Here is a 24,673-nt window from a genome sequence, read left to right on the forward strand (position 1 = left end):
CATGTTCTGTGGCCTCGGGGTGCGTTCTTGATTGCCTTCGTCTTCGAATCGGTGGGCCTGATGCCGTCCACCGCGAACCTCCTCCCCAAGAACTCCACTTCAGGCGCCAGGAAAACGCACTTCAAGCGTTTTAACCTGAGCCCCACACGGTTGAGTCGACTAAGAATCTCCTGCAGGTTCTGCAAATGCTTGACTGTGTCCCGGCCTGTGACCAAGATGTTGTCCTGGAAGAGCACGGTGTGCGGGACCGACTTCAGTAAGTTTTCCATATTTCTCTGGAATATCACCACTACTGATCGAATTCCAAACAGGCACTGGTTATAAATGAAAAGACCTTTGTGCGTGTTGATGCAGGTGAGGCCCTTCGATGATTCCTCCAGTTCCTGTGTCAATATAGGCTGAAGTCAAATCCAGCTTCTTGAACGTCTTACCTCCCGCCAGTGTTGCAAAGAGGTCGTCGGCCTTTGGTAGTCGGTATTGGTCCTGCAGGGAGAAACGGTTGATTGTTACTTTGTAATCGCCACAGATTCTGACAGGACCATCGCCCTTGAGGACAGGAACGATCAGGCTGGCCCACTCGTTTAATTCGATCGGTGAAACTGCTCTCTCGTTGCAGCCGGTCTAGCTCGATCTCTACCCTTTTTCTCATCATGTACGGTACTGCTCTCACCTTGTGATGCATGGGTCACGCCCCCAGAGTTACGTGGATCTGCACTTTTGCTCCTTGGAATTTCCCGATGCCTGGTTTGAAAAGCGAAGGGAACTTGTTTAAGTCCTGGGCACACGAAGTGTCATCAGCGGGCAATAGCACTCTGACATTGTCCCAGTTCCAGCGTATCTTTCCCAGCCAGCTCCTGCCGAGCAGCGTTGGACCATCACCTGGTACCACTCGGAGTGGTAGCTTGTGCACCGCTCCATCGTAGGAGAGCTTTACGGTAGCACTGCCGATTACGGGAATGAGTTCTTTAGTGTAAGTTCTTCGTTTCGTACAAATTGGAATTAAGGCTGGCCTTGACGCCTTGTTGTACCACAATCTTTCGAAAGTCTTTTTGCCCATGATGGACTGGTTCGCGCCCGTGTCCAGCTCCATTGACACCAGGAGTCCATTTACTTCAACAATTAGCATTATCGGGGGACAATTTGTGCACCCCATGTACCTATGCCTCCTCGGTCTGAGGCTCTGGTTCATCGTGATCCTCTGTGGATCTGTCCTCCTCTGCAACATGGTGGTTTGCAGCTCGCTTGCTCATTCGTTGGAGGTGTCCCATTGTTCCACAGCCCGGGCAAACATACCCTTTGAATTGGCATGAATGGAAACGATGACCACCCCGCAGCGCCAACAAGGTGTTAATGGCCTTGCATTCATCACCCTTGATGGTGGATTCAGACATCGGCGGACGTGTAGCTGCAGGTATGTGTGACCTGCCCTGTACGTTGCGATTCGAAAACAACATCACTTTGTTCACAGTACTTGTAACAGCACTTGTGTGCTGAGAGATTTGCTTGGTAATGTCACTAGTGGCAATAAATGCCTGGGCTATCACTATGGCCTTACTCAAGGTTGGGGTCTCTGCAGTCAAAAGTTTGGCAAGTATGGTTTCGTGGCTAATTCCAAGTACGAAAAAGTCTCTGAGCATGTGCTCCAAATGTCCTTCAAATTCGCAATGTCCTGCAAGGCGTATTAGCTCGGCGACATAACTCGCCACTTCCTGGCCTTCAGACCTTTTGTCGGTGTAGAACCGGTACCTCGCCATCAGAGCGCTTTCCTTCGGGTTCAAATGTTCTTGGACCAGTGTGCACAAATCATCGGATGATTTCTCCGTGGGTTTCACTGGAGTGAGCAGATTCTTCATGAGGCCATATGTTGGTGCCCCACAGACGGTGAGGAGGATCGCCCTTCGTTTGGCAGCATTCTCTTCCACATCTAGCTCGTTGGCCACGAAGTATTGGTCGAGTCGCTCCACGAAAGTTTCCCAATCATCTCCCTCCGAGAATTTCTCCAGGATGCCCACTGTTCTCTGCATCTTTGGGTTCGCTATCTGTATCTCGTCGCCTGTTATTATGTATGGAGAAAGAGTCAGACTGCACACTGTTAGCTCAAAGTAAAGTGTGACCTTTGTCTTCCTTAAATACCTGTGCTCCCAAGGGATTATGGGATCCCTTGGGACTCCAGGGGATAAGCTCTCGGGTAGTTGTACAGAGTAAATACAAGTTTACATATATAACAGAAATGATGCTGTGGAGAATCTATACAGTGCTTCAGAAGAATTTAACCTTGCGAAGTGTGCAAAATAGCAATTCACCTGGTATGAATTCTCCATCAAATCTGGGAGGAAGAACATGTAGCACAACCAATGAAAGATTCCTCCATCGCAACACTCTACAAGAGAAAGGGTGATAAATCAGATTGCTGCAGCTACCATGGGATATTACCCCTCTCTTTTGCAGGAAAATTTCAACAAGAGTCCTCTTCTCATCAGGTTGATCAACAGCACCACTGACAACATCCTACTTGAATCCTAATGTGAATTTCACTCTCAATATGACATGGTCAACAGGGTCTTTGTAACCAGGCAGATCAAAGAACAGTACAGTGGAACATGGACCTCTACTTTGGGGCAAAAATCCCAGCCTCCCAGGCTCGCGCTAAAGCTTGACAGATCGGGAGCAAGGACGTTTGCTTGGGCAAGATTGCAGGATTTATGCACATCTTGCCCAGCAAATGTCCTCAAAATTCTTGCGCCTGATAAAAGCAAGCGCATAGCCTACTTTTACAGGCGTAAGAGTTTTAAAACATACAAAAGCATTACAAAATAAAATTTTAAATTTTATTGTTAAAAATCTTGCCCACTACAGTAAGTTTATTTAAAACCATAATTTTAAAAACTTTTTAAAAATCAGACAAATATATATATTTTTAATGACATTGATAACTTTAATTTAAATGAATCTTGAACATGTAGTGTATATTTTCTTTTTTTTTTGTTAGTGTTTTGGGTGTTTGGTGGGAGGGGGGGGGGGGTTCTCATTCATAATAATGGGAACTCCCCTTAGAGTTCCCATTATTATGAATGATAAAATACTATACCTTGATTGGGCTGCCCAGAGCCATGTGACTCCAGCTGAAGGCCTCAGGACCAGGATCTCAAGCGGGCGCAGCAGGAATAACTAAGTCTGCATTTTTTTTTTCCTTTTTTCAGTCGTTTGCCCGTGGGAAGACCTCGACCGGGATTTCTAGGCAATTGACTTTTTAAATCTAAGCGCTTTGACAACTTGAGCCAAGAAGATCTCTGGTAATTTCCAGCTAAGTTCTAGCCAATTGTAAATGGATAATGGGCAGTGTAATTACTAATGGCAAATTCCCTGACAAGTGTAACGCAGAGCTATGTTTCAGCACCTAGCATATTCTGTGCAGCCATGCCTGAGGGTGCAAACGTAAACCAAGGCATTAGAGTTTACATCAAGGTTCGAATAGGCAGCAAGCTTTTCAAGCTCAGACAATTCCAGACAAAGACCTAATTTAGAGGGAAACTTGTTTGTAAGCTCCTATTTTTCAGATGCCTGCACACTTCTGACCTACAAGCAGCAAACTCTCCAGTCTACAAGCCTCGATAAAATAGTAACGGTAATCACCAAGACTAGCCTTTGACAAACTACTGCACGTACATGCAACTCACATATTGGATTCGCAAGTCATCAGCTTCACATCAAAACACCAGTGACTGCTGTAGTCATCAGCAATTGACAAGATCACCACCAGCTCCTGCAGAAAAATTGAGTCGTTGAAATACTGTACTATGGGAATACTTGGGGCATAGCTGCTCTGTCTATGGCAGGAGCTAAGGTCAGACATAGCTGAGAACTTCAATATTACTATTGCACTCCAATCACAATCATGCAGGACTGAATATCAATTCTCTACTTTTTCAAAATTAGACAAGTACAGAAGCCAAACAGCAATATCCTTAGAACTGTGTGGTGCCATGGCGATCGTAAAACCAATACTGTATCAATAATACTTATGTTGAAAGATCTCAAAATATAATTAATTAATTTTGGAATGAAGTGCTTGCTATGTAGGTAAACCCAGCAGGCATTATGCATCCGCAACATCCTGCAAATTGCAATGAGATGAGTATTTGGTGGTTTTGGTAGAGCAACTACTTACATTTATATAGTGCCTTTTATATACCAAAATGCTCCAAGGCATTTCAGAGACATAAAGAAAAAAATACTAGGTCAGAAATATTAGGCGAGAGTGGTGGGTTTTAAGGGGGTCTTAAAGGAGAACAGTGAGGTGTAAAAGTGGAGGAGTTTAGGAAGAGAGCTCCAAAGCATGGAGCTAAAGGCATGACCAGCAATGTTGGAAGCAAAGGCTGCGTTGGCACACTGGAGGTGGCGTTGGATCTCGGCGTCGATGCCTGCCCTTGCTGTTAATAGGCTCCCGAGGTATGGGAAATGGTCCACATTGTCCAGGGCTGTGCGTGGATCTTGATGACTGGGGGGCAGTGCTGTGTGGCAGAGACAGGCTGGTGCAGGACCTTTGATTTACGGATGTTTAGTGCAAGGCCCATACTTTCATACGCCTTAGTGAAGATGTTGACTATGATTTGGAGTTCAGTCTCTGAACATGTGCAGGCGCAAGCGTCGTCTGCGTACTGTAATTCAACGACAGAAGGTTGGGACGGTCTTGGATCTGGCCTGGAGACGACGAAGGTTGAACAGGTTCCCACTGGTTCTATAGTTTAGTTCTACTCCAGCGGGGAGCTTGTCGAGTGTGAGGTGGAGCATTGCAGCGAGGAAGATTGAGAAGAGGGTTGGTGCGATGACTCAGCCTTGCTTGACCCCGGTCGCGATTGTGGATTGGATCTATAATGGATCCGTTCAGGATCACAGCCTGCATGTCGTCGTGGAGCAGGCGGAGGATGGTGACAAACCTTTGGGGGCAGCCGAAACGGAGGAGGGCGCTCCATAGTCCCTCGCGGTTGACAGTGTCAAAGTCCTTTGTAAGTTCAAAGAAGGCTCTGTACAAGGGTTGGTGCTGTTCCCTGCATTTTACTTGCAGTTGTCGCGCTGTAAAAATCATGTCTGTTGTCCCCCATAGAGGACAAAATCCACACTGTGATTCCGGGAGGAGCTCCTCAGCCACAGGGAGAAGACGATTGAGGAAAATTCTAGCAACGACTTTCCCGGTGGCTGATAACAGGGAGATTCCTCTGTAGTTGCCGCAGTCTGACTAGATGGTGGGTGAAGAAAGCACAGGCGGTTCAGCAGCTGGTTGACAGCCATGATGTGCAAGGGTTCTTCACCGCAGTCAAGGCCACCTACAGCCCAAGCACCCAAGGCCCCACCCCACTGCTGGCCAAGAATGGAGAAACACTCATCAAGGACACGGCAGCAGTCAGGACCTGCTGGAAGGAACACTTCGAAGATCTCCTTAACCGAGACTCTGCCTTTGACTCGAATGTCCTCGACGCGATCCCACAGCATGCTACCCAACACAATCTCAGCAAAACCCCAGCCCTGCACGAGGTAGTGGCAAATGTATAGAGTTTGTGGCAGTAGCTGAAGATAATGGCTGCCATCTTCATAATGTTTAGCTGAAAGAAATTGTAGTTCATCCAGGATTAAATGGTGGATAAGCAGGCTGACAGCACAGAAGTAGCAGAGGAGTTGAAAAAAGGTGCTGCTGAGGTAGTTAGAGGTGTTCAAAGAATATTTACAGACATCATAATGATATGGGATATGTAGCATTCACTGGAACAGGTCGAAGGTGCTTTGGTTTATATTATCTGAAAGATAGCTGCCCTTCTGATAATAGAGCACTCCTTCAACTTCAAAATCCTCATCCTTGGCTACAGATCCTACATTCCTGCTCTCACCCTCCACTCTTCCAACTCTGGTCTACTGCATTCCCTTCAATCAACATGACCCTACACACTGGAACTCTTTCCAAATCCTACACCTTGCTTCATCCTTCGTCAACATCAAAACCTACCTTCCCCCTAATTCCCCTCCTGTACTACAGTTGTACAGGATATTGGTGAGGCCATACCTGGAATACTGCGTGCAGTTTTGGTTTCCATATTTACGAAAGGATATACTTGCTTTGGAGGCAGTTCAGAGAAGGTTCACTCGGTTGATTCCAGAGATTAGGGGGTTGACTTATGAGGAGAGATTGAATCGGTTGGGCCTCTACTCATTGGAATTCAGAAGAGAGAGAGGTGATCTTATCGAAACATATAAGATTATGAGGGGGCTTGACAAGGTGGATGCAGAGAGGATGTTTCCACTGATGGGGGAGACTAGAACTAGTGAGCATGATCTTAGAATAAGGGGCTACCCATTTAAAATGGAGATGAGGAGAAATTTCTTCTGAGGGTTGTAAATCTGTGGAATTCGCTGCCTCAGAGAGCTGTGGAAGCTGGGACATTGAATAAATTTAAGATAGAAATAGACAGTTTCTTAAACGTTAAGGGGATAAGGGGTTATGGGGAGCGGGTAGGGAAGTGGACCGGAGTCCATGATCAGATCAGCCATGATCTTATTAAATGGCAAAGCAGGCTCGAGGGCCCGTATGGCCTACTCCTGTTCCTATTTCTTATGTTATGTTCTTATATACCTGAACTCCAAAGGCATTATATAAATGTAAATTCTTGGAATGTACTGGAACATCAACCTAGGTTCTAAGAGACCAGAAGCACACTTCTAATTTGGAGGCAACAGTGATATAATTAGACAGGGTATTCTACAGTATTCGGCAGATTTATTTAAAGTATCAGTATGAATAAAATAAGGGAAAATACCTCGATTAAGTCAATAACTGTTAATGTCGTACCAATATACTACTTGTGTATACTCTTAATTCGTCACCTCAAATTGTTCCCATCACTATTGATCTGTAACCATCAATACTTAATTCTAGTGTTATATAGATCAAAATCTCAGCAGACACAACCCAAATTGCACACAGTCCAAATTTAGAAAGACAAAATCTGCAATTTACTGTTGGGTCCTATGTGCACATCAAGTGGATGGGGTGCAAAATATTTGCACTAGCCACCATGATGCTTTATTGAAATCTTAATCATGACACGGAATCTTAGTCGAGCATTTGCCCCAGGTGGACACACAGACATTATATGGATTTGTGTGGTGTTACAGAGCTTCTCTCAATACTCACATGTCATTGTGTAGGAGATATAAAGCAAGCAGTTGACCATAAACCTGTGGCGTTGCTATTCCACCAGGAGCCTGCAGATTCAAGATAAAAGTGTATTAGAACCAGTGAGAAATAAAAACCTTTCAAATCCAGAGAGGAGTTACCAATGTTAACATGAAGCTCACCACGGAGAACCACACCACGGATAACCACACCACGGAGAACCACACCACAGAGAACCACCAGCTCGGAGGTGCTGCAGCTTGCAGAAGAACATAAGAAATAGGAGCAGGAGTAGGCCATTTAGCCCCTCGAGCCTGCTCTGCCATTTAATAAGATCATGGCTGATCTGATCATGGACTCAGATCCACTTCCCTGCCTGCTCCCCATAATCCTTTACTCCCTTATCACTCAAAAATCTGTCTGTCTCCGCCTTAAATATATTCAATGACCCAGCCTCCACAGCTCTCTGGGGCATGTGCATGTTGATCAGCTCTCTCAAAATGCTAAGCTCAGTCATTCCTCTAACTCAGTTTACTCAATAATGTAGTTAGCCTGCACTTTATTGGATATTCAAAGGACAAAAAAAATGTCTTATCCATGAACAAGTTCTATATTTGCTCTTGCTCCATTGATTATTTAGTGGTTAATGCCCATCTCAGCCAAGAAACACATTTTTGTGGATGTTGTCATCCGCTATCAGAACAATTATCCCCTCCTCCGTTCCGCTAATGTTTTGAGCCAGTTCTTGTGCTTCTGCATGCTGCACAGTACCAGCTCAGTATCGAGTTTCAAGCCTGCCACATGCAGAAGTAGATATATGGACCTCTTGCAACTACAACATATACGCAATCCATTGTTCTCCCTCACACAAGTACACTATAAGAACATAAGAAATAGCAGGAGTAGGCCATTTGGCCCCTAGGCCCTGCTCCGTCATTCAATAAGATCATGGCTGATCTGATCATGGACTAAGCTCCACATAACCCTTTACTCCATTAATCGCTCAAAAATCTGTCTATCTTCGCCTTTAATATATTCAAGCTCTCTGGGGCAGAGAATTCCATAGATTTACAACCCTCAGAAGAAATCGCTCGTCTCAATTTTAAATGGCTGTCCTTATTCGGAGACTATGTTCCCTAGTTTTAGTTTCCCCTATGAGTGGAAATATCCTCTCTGCATCCAGCTTGTCGAGCCCCCTCATTATCTTATATGTTTCAATAAGATCACCTCTCATTCTTCTGAACTCCAATGTGTATAGACCCAACTTACTCAACCTATCCTCATAAATCAACCCACTCATCTCCGGAATGAACCAAGTGAACCTTCTCTGAACAGCCTCCAATGCAAGTATATCCTTCCTTAAATACGGAGACCAAAACTGTAAACAGTACTCCAGGTGTGGCCAGATGTAGCAGGACTTCTCTGCTTTTATACTCTATCCCCCTTGCAATAATGGCCAACATTCCATTTGTCTTCCTGATTACTTGCTGTACCTGCATACTCACTTTTTGTGTTTCGTGCACAAGGACCCCCAGGTCCCTCTGTACTGCAGCACTTTGTAATTTTTCTCCATTTAAATTATAATTTGCTTTTCTATTATTTCTACCAAAGTGGATAACCTCACATTTTCCCACATTATACTCCATCTGCCAGATGATTGCCCGCTCACTTAGCCTGTCTATATCCCTTTGCAGATTTTGTGTGTCCTCACAATTTGCTTTCCCACCCATCTTTGTATCATCAGCAAACTTGGCTACATTACACTCGGTCACTTCATCCAAGTCATTAATATAGATTGTAAATAGTTGAGGACGCAACACCAATCCCTGCGGCACACCACTAGTCACTGTTTGCCAATCGGAAAATCACCCATTTATCCCGACTCTGTTTTCTGTTAGTTAGTCTATCCTCAATTCATGCTAATATATTACCCCCAGCTCCGTGAGCTTTTATCTTGTGCAGTAGGCTCTTATGTGGCACCTTATTGAATGCCTTCTGGAAATCCAAATACACCACATCCACTGGTTCCCCCTTATCCACCCTGCTCGTTACCTCCTCAAAGAACTCCAGCAAATTTTTCAAACATGATTTCCCTTTCATAAAACCATGCTGACTCTGCTTGATTGAATTATGCTTTTCCAAATGTCCCGCTACTGCTTCCTTAATAATGGATTCCAGCATTTTCCCAATGACAGATGTTAGGCTAACTGGTCTAGTTTCCTGCTTTTTGTCTGCCTCCTTTTTTTTTTTAAAATAGGAAAGTTACATTTGCAGTTTTCCAATCCGCTGGGACCACCCCAGAATCCAGGGAATTTTTGTAGATTACAACCAATGCATCCACTATCTCTGCACCCAGTTCTTTTAAGACCCTAGGATGTAAGCCATCAGATCATAGAAACATAGAAAATAGGTGCAGGAGTAGGCCATTCGGCCCCTCGAGCCTGCACCGCCATTCAATGAGTTCATGGCTGAACATGCGGATGAAATGGTAAAGGGTAGGGATTCCGTGAGCTGCTCCTGGTGGGATTTAAGTGACAATTTGTCCTGCAAGAAGATAGTTAATGACGAGAAGATTAGCAGTTGATTGAGTGCAAGTGTCATGGAAAAGCAGAAGTAGGCAATTTGGAGACTATCAGCCTGTTAAAGTGGAAGAAGGGGCTTTAGGGTTGTGTATTTAATTAGTTGCTATTAGGAGAACTGGGTAGCCATAGTGCAGGATGCTGAGTTAGAGCCTCCTCCCCCTCCCCATTCATCAGAGTGCATTGCGAAGGGTTACGAGTGCAAGTGTTGCTTTAGGAGGATGAAGAGTATGCTGGTGCTCAGGGTGGGTAAAGAAAAGGGTGAGTGCCTGGTGTGTTACTTTGTCTACTCTGGTTGTTGATCTTGTTTCCAGCACTGGTCTGCAGATTTGGGGATGTGAGGGAGTTAGCTCTCAATGCCACTGCCATTTTCTTCGTGATATTTCTGGGTGGTTTGTTGGCACCCCACCCACGAGTCTGTTCCTCTTGCTTTCAGTCTCCTCCAGGAAGACTTGGAGATCTGAATCAATGAAGTTCTGCATTTTTCTTCTGTGGATCAGTGCCATGCCTTACTGCCTTCTATATGCTGATGTCATAATTCTTGAAAAGTATAAGAGGTTTGATGAGACATCTAAATAAAGTGAAATGAGAGAGCCAAGCACTGTTCCTTCTTTAATAAAAACAAAAAATGCTGGAAATACTCAGTCGGTCAGGTAGCATCACTTTTTTCTGTTTCGAAGAGGATACCTTCGCTCTCGAACAGAATCTTCCAAACATGGTGTTGAATCTAAACTCATTCGAGGCTCATCCTGAGGAACGTTTTCCCCCACGGAATTTCCTTGATTTTCATTTGAACTCACTCTAACTTCAGACTCTTTGTTTTCCTGGCTCGGACTCATACTTTCATTCTGATTCTCTCCTGGATTTGTTTCCAGCACATTGGACTTAGGATTTTCTACTGGTATATCAAAACGATCTGGTTGTCCCCCAGTTGCTATCGAAAATGCACAGGTTCGACTGTCTCTTGAAAAGGCTGCAGCGCGGTTTCCGTATGCTTTGCGCCGGATTTACGCCAGTGGCATTCTCAAATGTCAATACCTCAGCAGGCCACCGGCGGGCGCAGTGGCAGCGTGAAGATTGTCTCCGCCCCCGAGCAGTCGCAGACCCGCCTCCCCGGTGCGTGGAGCCGGCGGTCGAGGGGACTTGTCCGCCTTTCGTCCCATTATTTTACCAAGTGATAGTGATTGTATTAAACTAAGTTCCTCCCTCCCTATAGCCCCTTGATTATCCACTATTGAGATGTTTTTAGTGTCTTCTACCGTGAAGACTGATACAACATATTTGTTCAATACCTCTGCCATTTTCCTGTACTCCATTATTAATTCCCCAGTCTAGTCCTTCAGGGGACCAACATTTACTTTAGCCACTCTTTTCCTTTTTATGTAACTGTAGAAACTCTTGCTATCTGTTTTTATATTTTGTGCTAGTTTACTTTCATAATCTATCTTCCCTCTCTATAATTTTTTTAGTTGTTCTTTGCTGGCTTTTTAAAGTTTCCCAATCCTCTGGCCTCCCACTAGTCTTGGCCACATTGAATGCCCTTGTTTGCAATTTGATACCCTCCCTTATTTCCTTAGTTAGCCCTTCTCTTACAGTCCTTCCTTCTCATTGGGATATATTTTGGTTGCAAGTTATGAAATATCTCCTTAAATGTCTGGCACTGCTCATCAACTGTCCCATTCTTTACTCTATTTTCCCAGTCCACTTTAGACAACTCTGCCCTCATACCTGTGCAGTCTCCTTTATTTAAACTTAGGACCCTGGTTTGAGAATCAATTTTCTCATCCTCCAACTGAATTTGAAATTCAACCATGTTATACTCACTCATTCCTAGAGGATCCTTTACTATGAGATAATTTATTAATCCTGCCTCATTACACAGTACTAGATCTAAGATAGCCTGCTCCCTGGTTGGTTCCGCAACGTACTGTTCAAGGAAACTATCCCAGATACACTTTATGAACTCCTCCTCAAGGCTACCCTGGCCAATTTGCTTTGTTCAATCAATATGAAGGTTAGAATCGTCCATGATTATTGCCGTTCCTTTATTACAAGCCACCATTTTTTCTTGATTTATACTCCGTCCAACAGTGCAGCTACTGTTAGGGGGCCGATAGACTATGCCCACCAGTGACTTTTTCCCATTATTATTCCTTATCTCCACCCAAACTGATTCAACATCATGATCCTCTGAGCCAATATCGTTTCTCACTAACGCACTGATATCCTTTATTAACAATGCTACCCCACCTCCTTTTCCTTTCTGTCTGTCCTTCCGAATTGTCAAATACCCCTGAATATTTAGTTCCCAGTCCTGGTCACCTTGCAATCACGTCACTGTAATGGCTATCAGATCATACTCATTTGTATCTATTTGTGCCATCATGAATGCTACGTGCATTTAGACAAAGGGCTTTTAAATTGCTTTTTTTACCATTTTTTCCTGCTCGTTTCCTTTGACCTTCAAATTCACTTTCTATATTTTTGCTTTACAATTCCAGCTTTACTCCCCTTCCTACTGAATATAGGTTCCCATCCCCCTGCCATGTTAGTTTAAACCCTCCCCAACAGCACCAGCAACCCCCCACCGCAAGGATATTTGTCCCGACTCGATTGAGGTGCAACCCGTCCGGCTTGTACAGGTCCCGCCTCCCCCAGAAGCAGTCCCAATGCTTCAGGAATCTAAACCCTCCCTCCTGCACCATCTCTCCAGTCACACATTCATCTGCGCTATCCTACTATTTCAGTACTCACTAGCTCGTGGCACTGGGAGTAATCCGGAGATTACTACCTTTGACGTCCTGCTTTTTAATCTCTCTCGTAACTCCCTAAACTCTGCCTGAAGGACCTCATCCTTCTTTCTACCTATGTCATTGGTCCCAATATGGACCACGACCTCTAACTGTTCACCCCCCCCACCCCCCACCTCCGAATGCCCTGCAGCCAGTGTGACATCCTTGACCTTGGCACCAAGGAGGCAACATAGCATCCTGAAATCACATCTGTGGCTCCAGAAACGCCTGTCTGTTCCCTTAACTATTGAATCCCCTACCACTAACTCTTCCATTCCCCCCCTGGGCAGCTGAGCCATCCATGGTGCCATAGATTTGGCTCTGGCGTACTCTCCAGAGGCACCATCGCCCCCTCCAGTACTCAGAACAGAGAACCAGTTGGAGAGCAAGATGGATGCAGGGGATTCCTGCACTACCTGTCTAGCCCTCCTCTTCTGTCTGCTGGTCACCCAATCCCTCTCTGCCTGCACACTCTTAAGCTACACCTCTAGAAACGTGCTATCCACGTAGCTCTGTCTCGCGGATGAACCGCAATGACTCCAGCCGCCGCTCAAGCTCCAAAACGCGGAGCTCGAGTTGGTGCAGCTGGAGACACTTCCTGCACACATGGTCTATCCTGAATGCATACAAATCACACGTCTGAAGATTCTCCACCAGTGCAACCATTTCTGTTATTCACTTAGCTGCCTACTTTGACACAAATCATGACACTGTGCGGATGGAGCATAATGCACGCACGCAGAACCAGTCCCCATGTAATCAACTGGCCTCCAAAGAGCCAACAATTTAAATATAAAAATCAGGTAAATTACACTATCAGAACCCGAACTTCAAGGTAAAAACAGCTTTAGCCAGATGGACAGGAGCTAAATTTTAACCACCTGGAACCCCTTTGACTAGTCATTGGGTGTTCTTCCCCAAGGGCCTTGGTTCCACTGGTGCTGGTACCTGATGTTGCACCCAAGCAGCCATTGTAGAAGTGTGGCTCCAGACAGTGAATGTTGGCAGGCTGTTCCACCATGAGGGGGAAGGGGGGAGGGGGACTGGCATAACAGTCGATAACCAGAAGAGACAGATTTAAGATCATTGGCAAAAAATCCAAGGGGGAAATGAGGAGAAATTATTTTACGCGAGGTGTTACAATTTGGAATGCACTACCTGAAAGGGTGGTGGAAGCAGATTCAATAATAACTTCTAAAAGATATTTGGATGCATACATGAAAAGGATAGCTCTTTCAAAAAACCGGCACAGAACGATCGGCTGAATGGCCTCCTTCTATGCTGTATGATTCTATGATGTTTGTATGATCTCCACTATTAGACCTGGTTCTGATGCCCACCAGACAATACCCCTCCTTCGACTCCAGCAACACAGGAACTATGGAATATTTGATCATCTCAGTCTACACGAGAATTATATCTTTTGTTTTGAGAGCTAATAATTACACTATCGACTACTTTTTCTCGCAGCTTGTTCTACGCAAAGAAAATGAAGTAGTCTTCTAATCTTCAGACAAAATTAATATGACGTGTGACCAATTTGTCATCATTCCAAGTAAAAAATAATTTGGACCCCATTGTATTATCGAGCTGGATCGTGAATAATTTTTAAGGTTTATGCTCCACTGTCCTACACGAAAGACCATTCCAAGTGATCTTTACTCTTTGCATGATGAGGCACTTCCTGACACCTGTCCTAAACTGACCTTTCATTAGTTTTAGTCTTTGACCCCTTTACCTTAATATCTTATCTTATCTTGTAGTGGTGCTTGGAACTTATTTATAATGTTTAATATCATGCCAACCTCTAAGTTATCATCCTCAATTAATGCTTGATGATTTTAAACTTGCGACCTCCATTTCAGTGCTCACAATCCAAGTCAAATAGCCTGGTTACATCAACATCACTTGTGACTCTCAGCGCTTTGAGATCTGGCCACTTTCTCTCTTGAATTATCTTGTCTCCAATGAAAACAACCTCCTCATAATTTACAGGTATCCGAAGTATTGGAATCAACCCAATCTCTCTTCTCTGAATCCCTGTCTCAACCAATCAATTGTCACAAAACATATGTGTATTAAAGTTAATGAAATAAATAAAGTTAATGAAATAAACATTTTTAACCTTTAAAGCGAGATTACTCTCGCTAGTTATTTTATTAGGTTTGCAAAAGGAACTGTGCAGTGATGTCAATGCATTGCAGACTATTTACTTGAAAATGTTGATATTTATATGGAAGCTTGGAATTCCAGAAAAGGCTGTGCCCAACAGGTCGAAATATTGAGCTTGCTTAAACATTCCCCATTCCTGCCTTTTTATGGAGACTAGTGGAGTGGAGAAAGGAAAAATAAACAGAAAAAAAATGAAAGGAAGGAAAAATACTTCGATAATTTAAAATTGTGCAATTTCTTAAGCAGAATGACCATCGATAGTTAAACATAATTTAAATGAAAAAGCAAAACAATGCCACTTTGGTGCCAATGCAACACTAGAAAATTGAATATGTTCCAAAGTCACAGCATTTATGAACTACACATACCACAGAAAAGTTATTGGTGGAAATGAATGGGTTTACCAAATACTTACGAGTGACAGGTGCTAGGTTAGTGAGTACAAGTTCTAAAAATGTTTTCTAAACCTACATCCATTCAACAGCATCCTTACAACTATGTAGAAACCTGATAAGGGCAAGTAGCATTCCTACAACCAGCAGATCCCAAACAGCAACTACTTTCAGGATTGTACCCACTGAAGATCCAGAATGCTAAATGCTCCGACTTCAGCTACTCTTTGTTTTGCAACACCTGCTCCTCCCACCCATCCATCCACTTCTTTAATGGAGAGCAAACAGAAGTCCTCCTCCCTTCAAGCTGGTTTGCTACAGCCACAATTTTCGGAAGCAGATTTACTCTCACGTCTCTCTCTTCCCTCCCCTCCTTCATCACTATTGTGAGCATTTCATTCAGCAGAGTTCCTGTAATATTCCATAGGAGGAAATCAGTATTCAAATGATAGCCCAGCTGGGTAGGCAGGAATGATAAAAGGCCAATCTCTCTATCTTGTACTATTAAGTCTTTTGCTTTGTGCCTTTCCCATTTAATTTTTAATACAAACGGCACTGCTTGCGATAGTACTGAGCCACTTAACCAAAAGGGTCCCTTTGCTGAGTTGGCCGATACCAGCTGAGGTGGCAGCTGGAGCATTACAATAATTATCTCAGTGCCCCTGGGTTAGTGACAGAGGGAAATAAGCTCAGCCAGAACAGCCAGCAACTCCTGCTAGAACGTGCATGTTAAGGGATGCTGGGATATTGGATGAAGACAATATTGACTCAGCTATGTACCCCATGGTTTATTTAAGATAAAAATCCCCAGAGTTGCATCCTTTTTTAAAAATCATGATCAACTGTTCCCTTTTGTTTCACCCTGAGTGTCACAATCTGTACCATATTTCTGCTTTTGGATCTGTGAAACGCTTTGGGACATCCGGTGGTCGTCAAAGGCGCTATATAAATGCAAGTCAGTCTTTCTTCTTAACCAGCAAGTGCTAACTTCCCTAATGGCCAAAGCAGCAGAAGCACTGAATAGCTGAGCCATACAGACCTAGGAGTTCCCATGGACAATCCTGATTTGTCTGGAGTTAACTGATGTCAATTAGGGCGACATGCAAGAAATCGTAGATTCGAAAAAATAATAAACTGTTACGGGTTCCCTAGCTCTGCAGTCTGCTTAAATTGAAGTCACAGAAGGATTCCAGTCATGTCAAGAAAAGACGTACAGAAAGCTGAGTTGTGAGTTGAGAAAGATTTGAGAAGCTCTTCAAGATTTAGCTATGCCGATAAGTGATTTAGCAAGGAGCCTTAAATATGAATCTGTCTCTTGAAAGGGCAAGACACTCAGACAGATAATTGTAGAGATAAGGAAGAAAGTGACCTCATTAGGTACCCTCTCCCCTGTGATTGGACAACTGAATGGGTAAAATATGATTGAAACACGGTATTCATCGGCCCACCGGAACAAGGTATAAAAACGGGCAACCGAGAGAGAGAAAAACAGGCAGACAAAGGAGAATTTCCTCAAGGTGATCTCATGCTGGCTTCAGCCCAACACCTTGGTCAAGCTCAAACCTCGGAGATGGAACCCCTATCTGGCTTCGGCCTAACACCTCCAGCAGCTCGGAATCTGTTCAGAGACCAACATTATGCCTCAACCTGTTCCAGGGCTGCAGATTATTCTCATCGGTCACAGGCTGTAAGTCGACTATATCTACTTTAATCTTGTGTTGTATCTTATGCTTCTAACTGCTACTCTTTAATAAAATGCCTTACAACTCCCAAGATCCTTTGGGTAATGTCTGTGTGACCTGTGATCCGAATCTTAGACAGTAGGGGGTACCACAATTGCTTCAACTTCACTGAATTAGGGTGGGAAAACTCATTCAAAATTCTCACTCTTCTATTTGAACTGGATGGATACCACGGTGTGAGGACAGTGTCATTCAACTGTGTTGCTTCGTCGTCAAATAGATACTCACTTTCGAGGCTCAACCATGAAAAATAGCCACTTGGATGCTATACTGGAGTAACTGGTGAGCATGGAACCATACTGAAACAAGGAGTCAATCCACTCAGAAGCAATGTGGAGGGGAAAAAATTAAGAGAATAAGCTTGTAAAATAGAAATAGATGACACAGAGAGCATGATGGATACTGGTTTGGGTACTCTACCCAATACTACAAGTGAGCTGAGTTAATGGATACAGCTCACACTGAAGCAATTTAGTTTTAAGGCTGATAATACTGAAAATTCAACTCGGTTATCCAACTGACCCAAGACTTCAAGCTAGTGACCAATGATACGAGCTAACCTATTTTTTTTCCCTTTTATATTTTTTTCTTTTAAATTGATACCTTCTCCTGGCTAGTCATTCAGAATTGTTGGTTTCTCTCTCTACAGATGCTGCCGACCTGCTGAGTGTTTCACAGCATTTTCTGTTTTTATTTATAAAGATTCTTGACAGATCTCAAGTTCCAGGTTTTCAAGCATGCGTTTTTGCATGCGAAAACCCAGAACTTGTGGGGCTCTTATGGACGTGTACACACCCATAGGCTCTGGATAATCCAAGCTAATATATTACAGAAAAATGTATGTTAAAAGGTTAATCAGGCAAAGCTTAAATGATGGCAGGGGTTTCTAAATAGCAATGGAGGAATTTCTATAAAGTGGTCGGGAACCAGATTTTTTTTTAAATGGAGTTTAACAAGTGGGCCAGCGAGGGGGAAAATGTCGAAAGAATGGGCAATTCAAACAATGAGGAGGGAAAATCTGAAAAATAACTGAACTGTGGTAAAGCTTCAATGGCACCAATCAATAGAAAATAAACTTTCCCACAAAAGACATTGTGGCTTTCAATACAGCGGGAAGAGAAAACAATCAGCAGAGGATGGTATGATGTGGCTTTCAGCACAACAGAGGGTGAAAACAGAAGCCGAAAATTTCAAATAGTAACACAGCTTCAAGTGAGGTAAAAGCATTAGTGCGGAGAGAAAAAGCGGGCATTATGAGAACATGGGGAGGAAGAAAACAGCATGCAGTGTAGGATTACGGAATCAGGCAAGGACAGGGTAGTGAGTGGAGGTGTTCAATCACGTGTCAATAGAAAACTCAACAGGCCGTGCCAAAGCACGGGAGCGGGAGAAGAAAGCAAGCAATGCAAAAGACGGGGAGAGCCAGTGGAAGCAGTCAAAGGCTGGGTGGAAAAATGTTCCTAGCTCTTCCCCTCTGAACTACTTTCTCAACTACTGCATCATTCCCTCAAGGGCAGGTGATGCTAGGCCAGAATCTCACTTACTCTCAACTAGTTTCCCTCCTTGCTGCTCCTCCTACCCATTTCCCTCAGAAACTTTGCGTTCAAAATTTCACCTTTTTTTTAAAAAGAAAACCATGAAATTAGAATGAGAAAGACACTTTTATCCATCTCCCTGTCAGCAATTACAATGTTTATATTTTCTGTCATAGGTGCAATAATGCAATGCTTTTTCCTTCAATATTGAACTATTTCCTAGAAAAATGAACAAAAAAGAAAATCTCTCGCTCAGCTTAAAACATCTGAAAATGTATACAACACAAAACAAAAACTACAATAGGTGTGTAATCAGTAGTTATTTTTTCCTTGCCCTCAGCCTGTTTTCAGAAGAACTCAAAATAAATGGTTTTCTATCTTTTATTCAAATAATACTGAAAAGGGCAATTGAACAGAAACTGCTAGAAGCCAAAGAAAATTATTCCCGCAATTTGCCGAGTGAACAGCGCTGGTGTATTAGTGGTGTTCCACATGCTCAGACCGTACAATCTGTATTTGCCCAAGTCACAGTTTGGGACAAATAAATTCAAGTTCAAGCCAAGAGTTTTGAGAGGCAGAAGCCTGCGATTAAAAACTTGAAACAATTAAAAGACATAAGATAACTCAGTGAATAAATTGAATACAATAATGATAGTGCATATGTAACTTGATGATTTTTTGTTTAAAACTTTACTTTGGACAATAGTAATTTCAAATACAGAGAGAAAAATGACATGATTTTTTTATGCAAAACATTTTGTATGGAAATATAATACACCATATTGGTGGTATGACAAGGAGCCACAGCAGATAAATCAAAATGAACAGACCCTTAGTTATGTACCTGCTGACATTACAAGAAAGCATAGCAGGCAACTATGGCCATCTTAACCTTGGAATCTCCATAGGAAAGATATACACAGCAGTTTTCAACTGGAGCACATGACCCACATACAAATGTTTGTATTTAAAAATAAATTATATAAATAGATATTCATCCACCCTATCAGATAGTGTAGTGGTTAAATGGCTGGATTATTAATCAAGAGGCCTACAAGAACATAAGAAATCCATATAGAGCCTGCATTCAATAAGATCATGGCTGATCTTCGACTTCAACTCCTCTTTCCCACCTTATCCCCATATCCCTTGATTTCCTTAGTGCCCAAAAATGTATTGATCTCAGTCTTAAATATACTCAACGACTGAGCATCCACACCTCTCTGGGGTAGAGAATTCCAAAGATTCGCAATCCTCCAAGTGAAAAAATGTCTCATCTCTATTCTAAATGGAAAACCACTTATCCTGAAACTGTGACCTGCTACAGCCAGGGGGAATTTTAGACATGTCAATGAGATCACCATTCATTCTTATAAACGCCAGAGTATAGGCCCATTCTGCTCAATCTCTATTCATAACCTGAGCATCTCCACATGTCTTTTACAGTCATGTCTCACCTTTCCTCAACCTTCAGCCCGTCAATGACTGCGTGAGTGATCCACATACACAAGTCAGTGAATGTACTCTTTATTTACACGCACGCACGCACACACACAGACATATATATATATACACACACACACACATATACACACACACACACACATACCACATATATATCATCATCATCGGCAGTTCCTCAGAATCGAGGAAGACTTTCTTCCACTCTTAGAATGAGTCCTTAGGTGGATGAACAGTCCAATACGAAAGCCACAGTCCCTGCCAAGATGAGACAGACAGTCATTGAGGGTAAGGGAGGCTGGGACAGGTTTGCCACGCGTCCCTTCCGCTGCCTGCGCTTTTTTTCTGCACGCACTCGGCGACGAGACTCGAGGCGCTCAACGCCTTCCCAGATGCACTTCCTCCACTCAGGACGGTCTTTGGCCAGGGACTCCCAGGTGTTGGTGGGGATGCCGCATTTTATCAGGGAGGCTTTGAGGGTGTCCTTGTCACGTTTCCTCTCTCCACCCTTGGCTCGGTTACCATGAAAGAGTTCCGAGTGGAGCACTTGCTTTGCGAGTCTCGTGTCTGGCATGCGGACAATGTGGCCTGCCCAGCGGAGCAGATCAAGTGCTGTCAGTGCTTCAATGCTGGGGATGTTGGCCTGGTCGGGGACGCTAATGTTAGTGCATCTGTCCTCCCGAGGGATTTATAGGATCTTGCGGAGGCATCGTTCATGGTATTTCTCCAGCGACTTGAAGCACCCACACCTGAGCCATACAGGAGGGCGGGTATTACGACAGCTCTGTAGACCATGAGCTTGGTGGTAGATTTGAGGGCCTGGACGTCAAAAACTCTTTTCCTCAGGTGACCGAAGTTTGCACTGGTGCACTGGAGGCAGTGTTGAATTTCCTCATCAATGTCTGCTCTTGTTGATAAGAGGCTCCCGAGGTATGGGAAATGCTCCACTTTGTGCAGGGCCGCGCCGTGGACCTTGATGACTGGGGGGGGGTGGGCAGTGCTGAGCGGCTAGGACAGGCTGGTGGAGGACCTTTGTCTTACGGATGTTTAGCGTAAGGCCCATGCTTCCATCTGCCTCAGTAAATATGTCTACTATATCCTGGAGTTCAGCCTCTGAATGTGTACAGACGCAGGCGTCGTCCGCGAACTGTAGTTTGACGACAGAGATTGGGGTGGTCTTGGATCTGTCCTGGAGGCGGCGACGGTTAAACAGTTTCCCACTGGTTCTATAGCTTAGTTCCACTTCAGTGGGGAGCTTGTTGACTGTGAGGTGGAGCATGGCGGCGAGGAAGATTGAGAAGAGGGTTGGAGCAATGACGCAGCTCTGTTTGACCCCAGTCCAGACGTGGATTGGGTCTGTAATGGATCTGCTGGTAAGGATCACAGCCATGTCATCGTGAAGCAGGCGAACGATGTTGACGAACTTTTGGGGGCATCCGAAACGGAGGACGCCGCTCCATAGAGCCTCGCGGTGGACAGTGTCAAAGGCCTGTGTCAGGTCGAAGGAGGCCATGTATAAGGGCTGGCGCTGCTCCCTGCATTTTTCCTGCAGCTGTCACACTGCAACGATCATGTCTATTGTGCCCCGTAGGGGAAAAAACCCGCATTGTGACTCCGGGAGGAACTCCTCAGCCACAGGGAGAAGACGGTTGAGGAAGATTCTAGCGACAGCTTTCCCAGTGGCTGATAGGGAGATTCTTCTGTAGTTGCCACAGTCGGACTTGTCCCCTTTTGTAAAGATGGTAATGATCACTACATCTCTGAGATCTCCCGGCATGTTCTCCTCCCTCCAGATGAGAGAGATGAGGTCATGTATCCGCGCCAACAGCGCCTCTCCGCCATACTTTAGCGCCTCAGCAGGGATTCCATCCGCTCCTGTAGCCTCGTCGTTCTTGAGCTGTCTTCTGGCTTTTCCTACCTCGTGCAACATTGGGGTTTCACTGAGGTGGTGGCAGCTCGCATGTTGCGGGATGGAGTCGCGAACACTCGAGTCAAAGGCAGAGTCTCGACTGAGGAGATCTTCGAAGTGCTCCTTCCAGCGGGCCCTAACTGCCTCGGTGTCTTTGATGAGTGTTTCCCCGTTCTTGGCCAGCAGTGGGGTGGGGCCTTGGGAGTTTGGACCGTAGGTGGCCTTGACTGCGATGAAGAATCCTCGCACATGATGGCTGTCAGCCAGTTGTTGTATCTCCTGTGCTTTCTCCATCCACCACCTGTTCTTTAGGTCCTGGGTTTGTTGTTGGACCTCAGCCTTGAGCCGCCTGTAATGTTGCTTTGCTGCTCCAGAGTTGGGTTGTTGCTTAAGGCTCAGAAATTCTCTGCGCTTGCAATCTATTAGTTCTTGGATCTCCGGATCATTCTCATCAAACCAGTCTTGGTGTTTTCTGGTTGAGTGACCAAGTGTCTCTTTGCAGGCACTAGTTATGGAGGCCTGGAGGGCAGACCAAGCGCTGTGGGCATTCTGCATCTCAGGGTCATAAGGCACGCCAGGTTAGCTGTGAGGCGCTGGCTGTATAAGACTCTCTTAGCTGGGACTTTGAGTGCCCTCGCGTTGATTTTTTTGCGGCACTGCTTCTGCTGTCCCATCCACTTTGGGGTTATGTTGATGTCGGTGATGGATCGGATTAGGCGGTGGTCCATGCAGCAGTCATGAAAATACACATACACACATATATATACACACACACACACATACGCACCGATACATATATCATCATGATAAACAGTCCTTCGGAATCGAGAAAGACTTGCTTCCACTCTCAGTGCGAGTTCTCTGGTGACTGAACAGTCCAATACGAGAGCCACAGACCCTGTTAGAGGTGGGACAGACATTCATCGAGGGAAGAGGTGGGTGGGGCTGGTTTGCCACGCGCTCCTTCCGCTGTCCGCGCTTGACCTCTTCACACTCTTTGCGTTGAAACTTGAAGAACTCAACACACTTTCTCCACCTCGGACGGTCTCCCAGATGTCAGTGGTGATGTCGCACTTTACCAGGGAGGCTTTGAGGATGTCCTTGTAACGCTTCTGCTGCCCAACTTTGGCTTGTTTACCATGAAGGAGCTCCGCATAAAGCATTTGCTTAGGGAGTCTCGTATCTAGCATGCGAACTATGTGGCCTGCCCAGCGAAGCTGATCGAGTGTGGTCAGTGCTTCAATACTGGGGATGTTAGGCTGGTCGAGGACACTGATGTTGGTGCGCCTGTCCTCCCAGGGGATCCGCACTATCTTGCGGAGATATTGTTGGTGATATATCTCCAGCGACTTGAGTGTTTGAAGACCAGGCGCTTAAATCTACCAAGCTCATGGTCGACAGGGCTGTAGTAATACCCGCCCTCCTGTATGGATCTGAGGCATGGACATACATACACACACTATATTTTATACATTTATACCCAGCCTGTCAGTGACTGAGTGAGAGATATGAGCGATCTCTCTATACACACACACGTATAATATATATCCACACGCCCATTCACCACCGCCCGGCCTGTGCCTCGGAGCGCGCTCCCACTCGGCCAGTAACCGTCAGGCAGCCTGTCTCCAGGCCTCAGCTCCGCTCCGCTCCGCGCCGCGTCCCGTCCCGCAGGCCCCGCTCCCTCCCCGCCCCCTACCTCCAGCTCCTGGGTCTCGCACTGTTCCAGCAGTTTGCTGTATCCCAGAGAGTTTTCCGCCATCACCGCAGCGGGCATCTTCCCGGCCTCACGCCCCTCCCGCGCTTCTGCTTCCGGGCCACCGCCCAGGGGTCACAGACCAGGGCTCCGGTCTCCACAGTGCCGCCCTGGCGGCCGGGAGGAGGCATCGTGGCGATACAGAAACATAGCAGGTGGCCCAGGCCAGGTTCTGCAAGGTGATCTGAAACAATCCGGAATTAGTAAACCATGTGAAAATGTTAGAAGTGACAGTTAATATCGTAACAAATCCAGGTATATACATCGAGCAGCCATAATTTTTGTCTGTGACATATTATCATACAATTAAACAGCACAAAAAGAGGCCATTCAGCACATCGTGCTGTGAAAGAGCTATCCAATTGGTCCCACTCCCCTGCCTTTTCCTCATAGCCCTGCAATTTTGTCCTCTTCAAGTATTTATCCAATTCCCTTTTGAAAGCTACTATTGAATCTGCTTCCACCAAGCAGGAATGGGGTACTGAAGTTGCATGTTCAGCCATGAACTCATTGAATGGCGGTGTAGGCTCGAAGGGCAGAATGGCTGACTCATTCACCTATTTTCTATGTTTCTATATTGTGTTGTGGTAGCATTATGATTATGTTACTGTACTAGTAATTCAGAGGCCTGGAACAATGATACCAGAGACAGGAGTTCTAAATCCCATGGGGAATTTAAATTCAGTTAATTAAATAAATCTGGATTGCACCGAATGCAGACACAACAAAAACACACCCAGTCCAGTTCAACACTGCAAAGTCCTCCTTATTAACATCTGAGGACTTGTGCCAAAATTGGGAGAGCTGTCCCACAGACTAGTCAAGCAACATAGTCATACTCACAGAATCGTACTTTTCAGCCAACGTCCCAGACTCCTCCATCGTCATCTACCAGAAGTTTATGGCACCGTGGTATATAGTTGGGAGGCCCTGGAAGTCCTGAGCATTGACTCTGTCCCCCATGAAGTCTTATAGCATCATGGGCAAGGAAACTTCCTGCTGATTACCACCTACCTACCTCCCTCAGCTGATGAATCAGTACTCCATCATGTTGAACACCACTTGGAAGAAGCCCTGAGGATACTAAGGGCACAGAATATACTATGGGTGGGGAATTTCCTTATCCATCACCAAGAGTGGCTCAGTAGCATCACTAATGACCAAGCTGGC

The 24,673-nt window shown here is 44.9% G+C and overlaps 1 protein-coding gene across 2 annotated transcripts in view; it reads right to left on the reverse strand.

The window, feature by feature from the left end:
• cops8 (COP9 signalosome subunit 8) overlaps positions 1-23,581 on the reverse strand; it is a 77,033-nt gene extending 53,452 nt beyond the window's left edge. For both annotated transcript variants that reach the window (XM_070874854.1, XM_070874853.1), the window contains exons 1-2: positions 23,447-23,581; positions 7,184-7,254 (exon numbers count right to left, since the gene is read on the reverse strand). In XM_070874854.1, coding sequence (XP_070730955.1) covers positions 7,184-7,254; positions 23,447-23,524 — 149 coding nt within the window. In that variant the 5' untranslated portion in view covers positions 23,525-23,581. The remainder of the gene's footprint in view (positions 1-7,183; positions 7,255-23,446) is intronic.
• Positions 23,582-24,673: the final 1,092 nt, after the last annotated feature.

Source organism: Pristiophorus japonicus, chromosome 3 (genome assembly GCF_044704955.1).
Source record: "Pristiophorus japonicus isolate sPriJap1 chromosome 3, sPriJap1.hap1, whole genome shotgun sequence".
Taxonomy (NCBI): Eukaryota; Metazoa; Chordata; class Chondrichthyes; family Pristiophoridae; genus Pristiophorus; species Pristiophorus japonicus.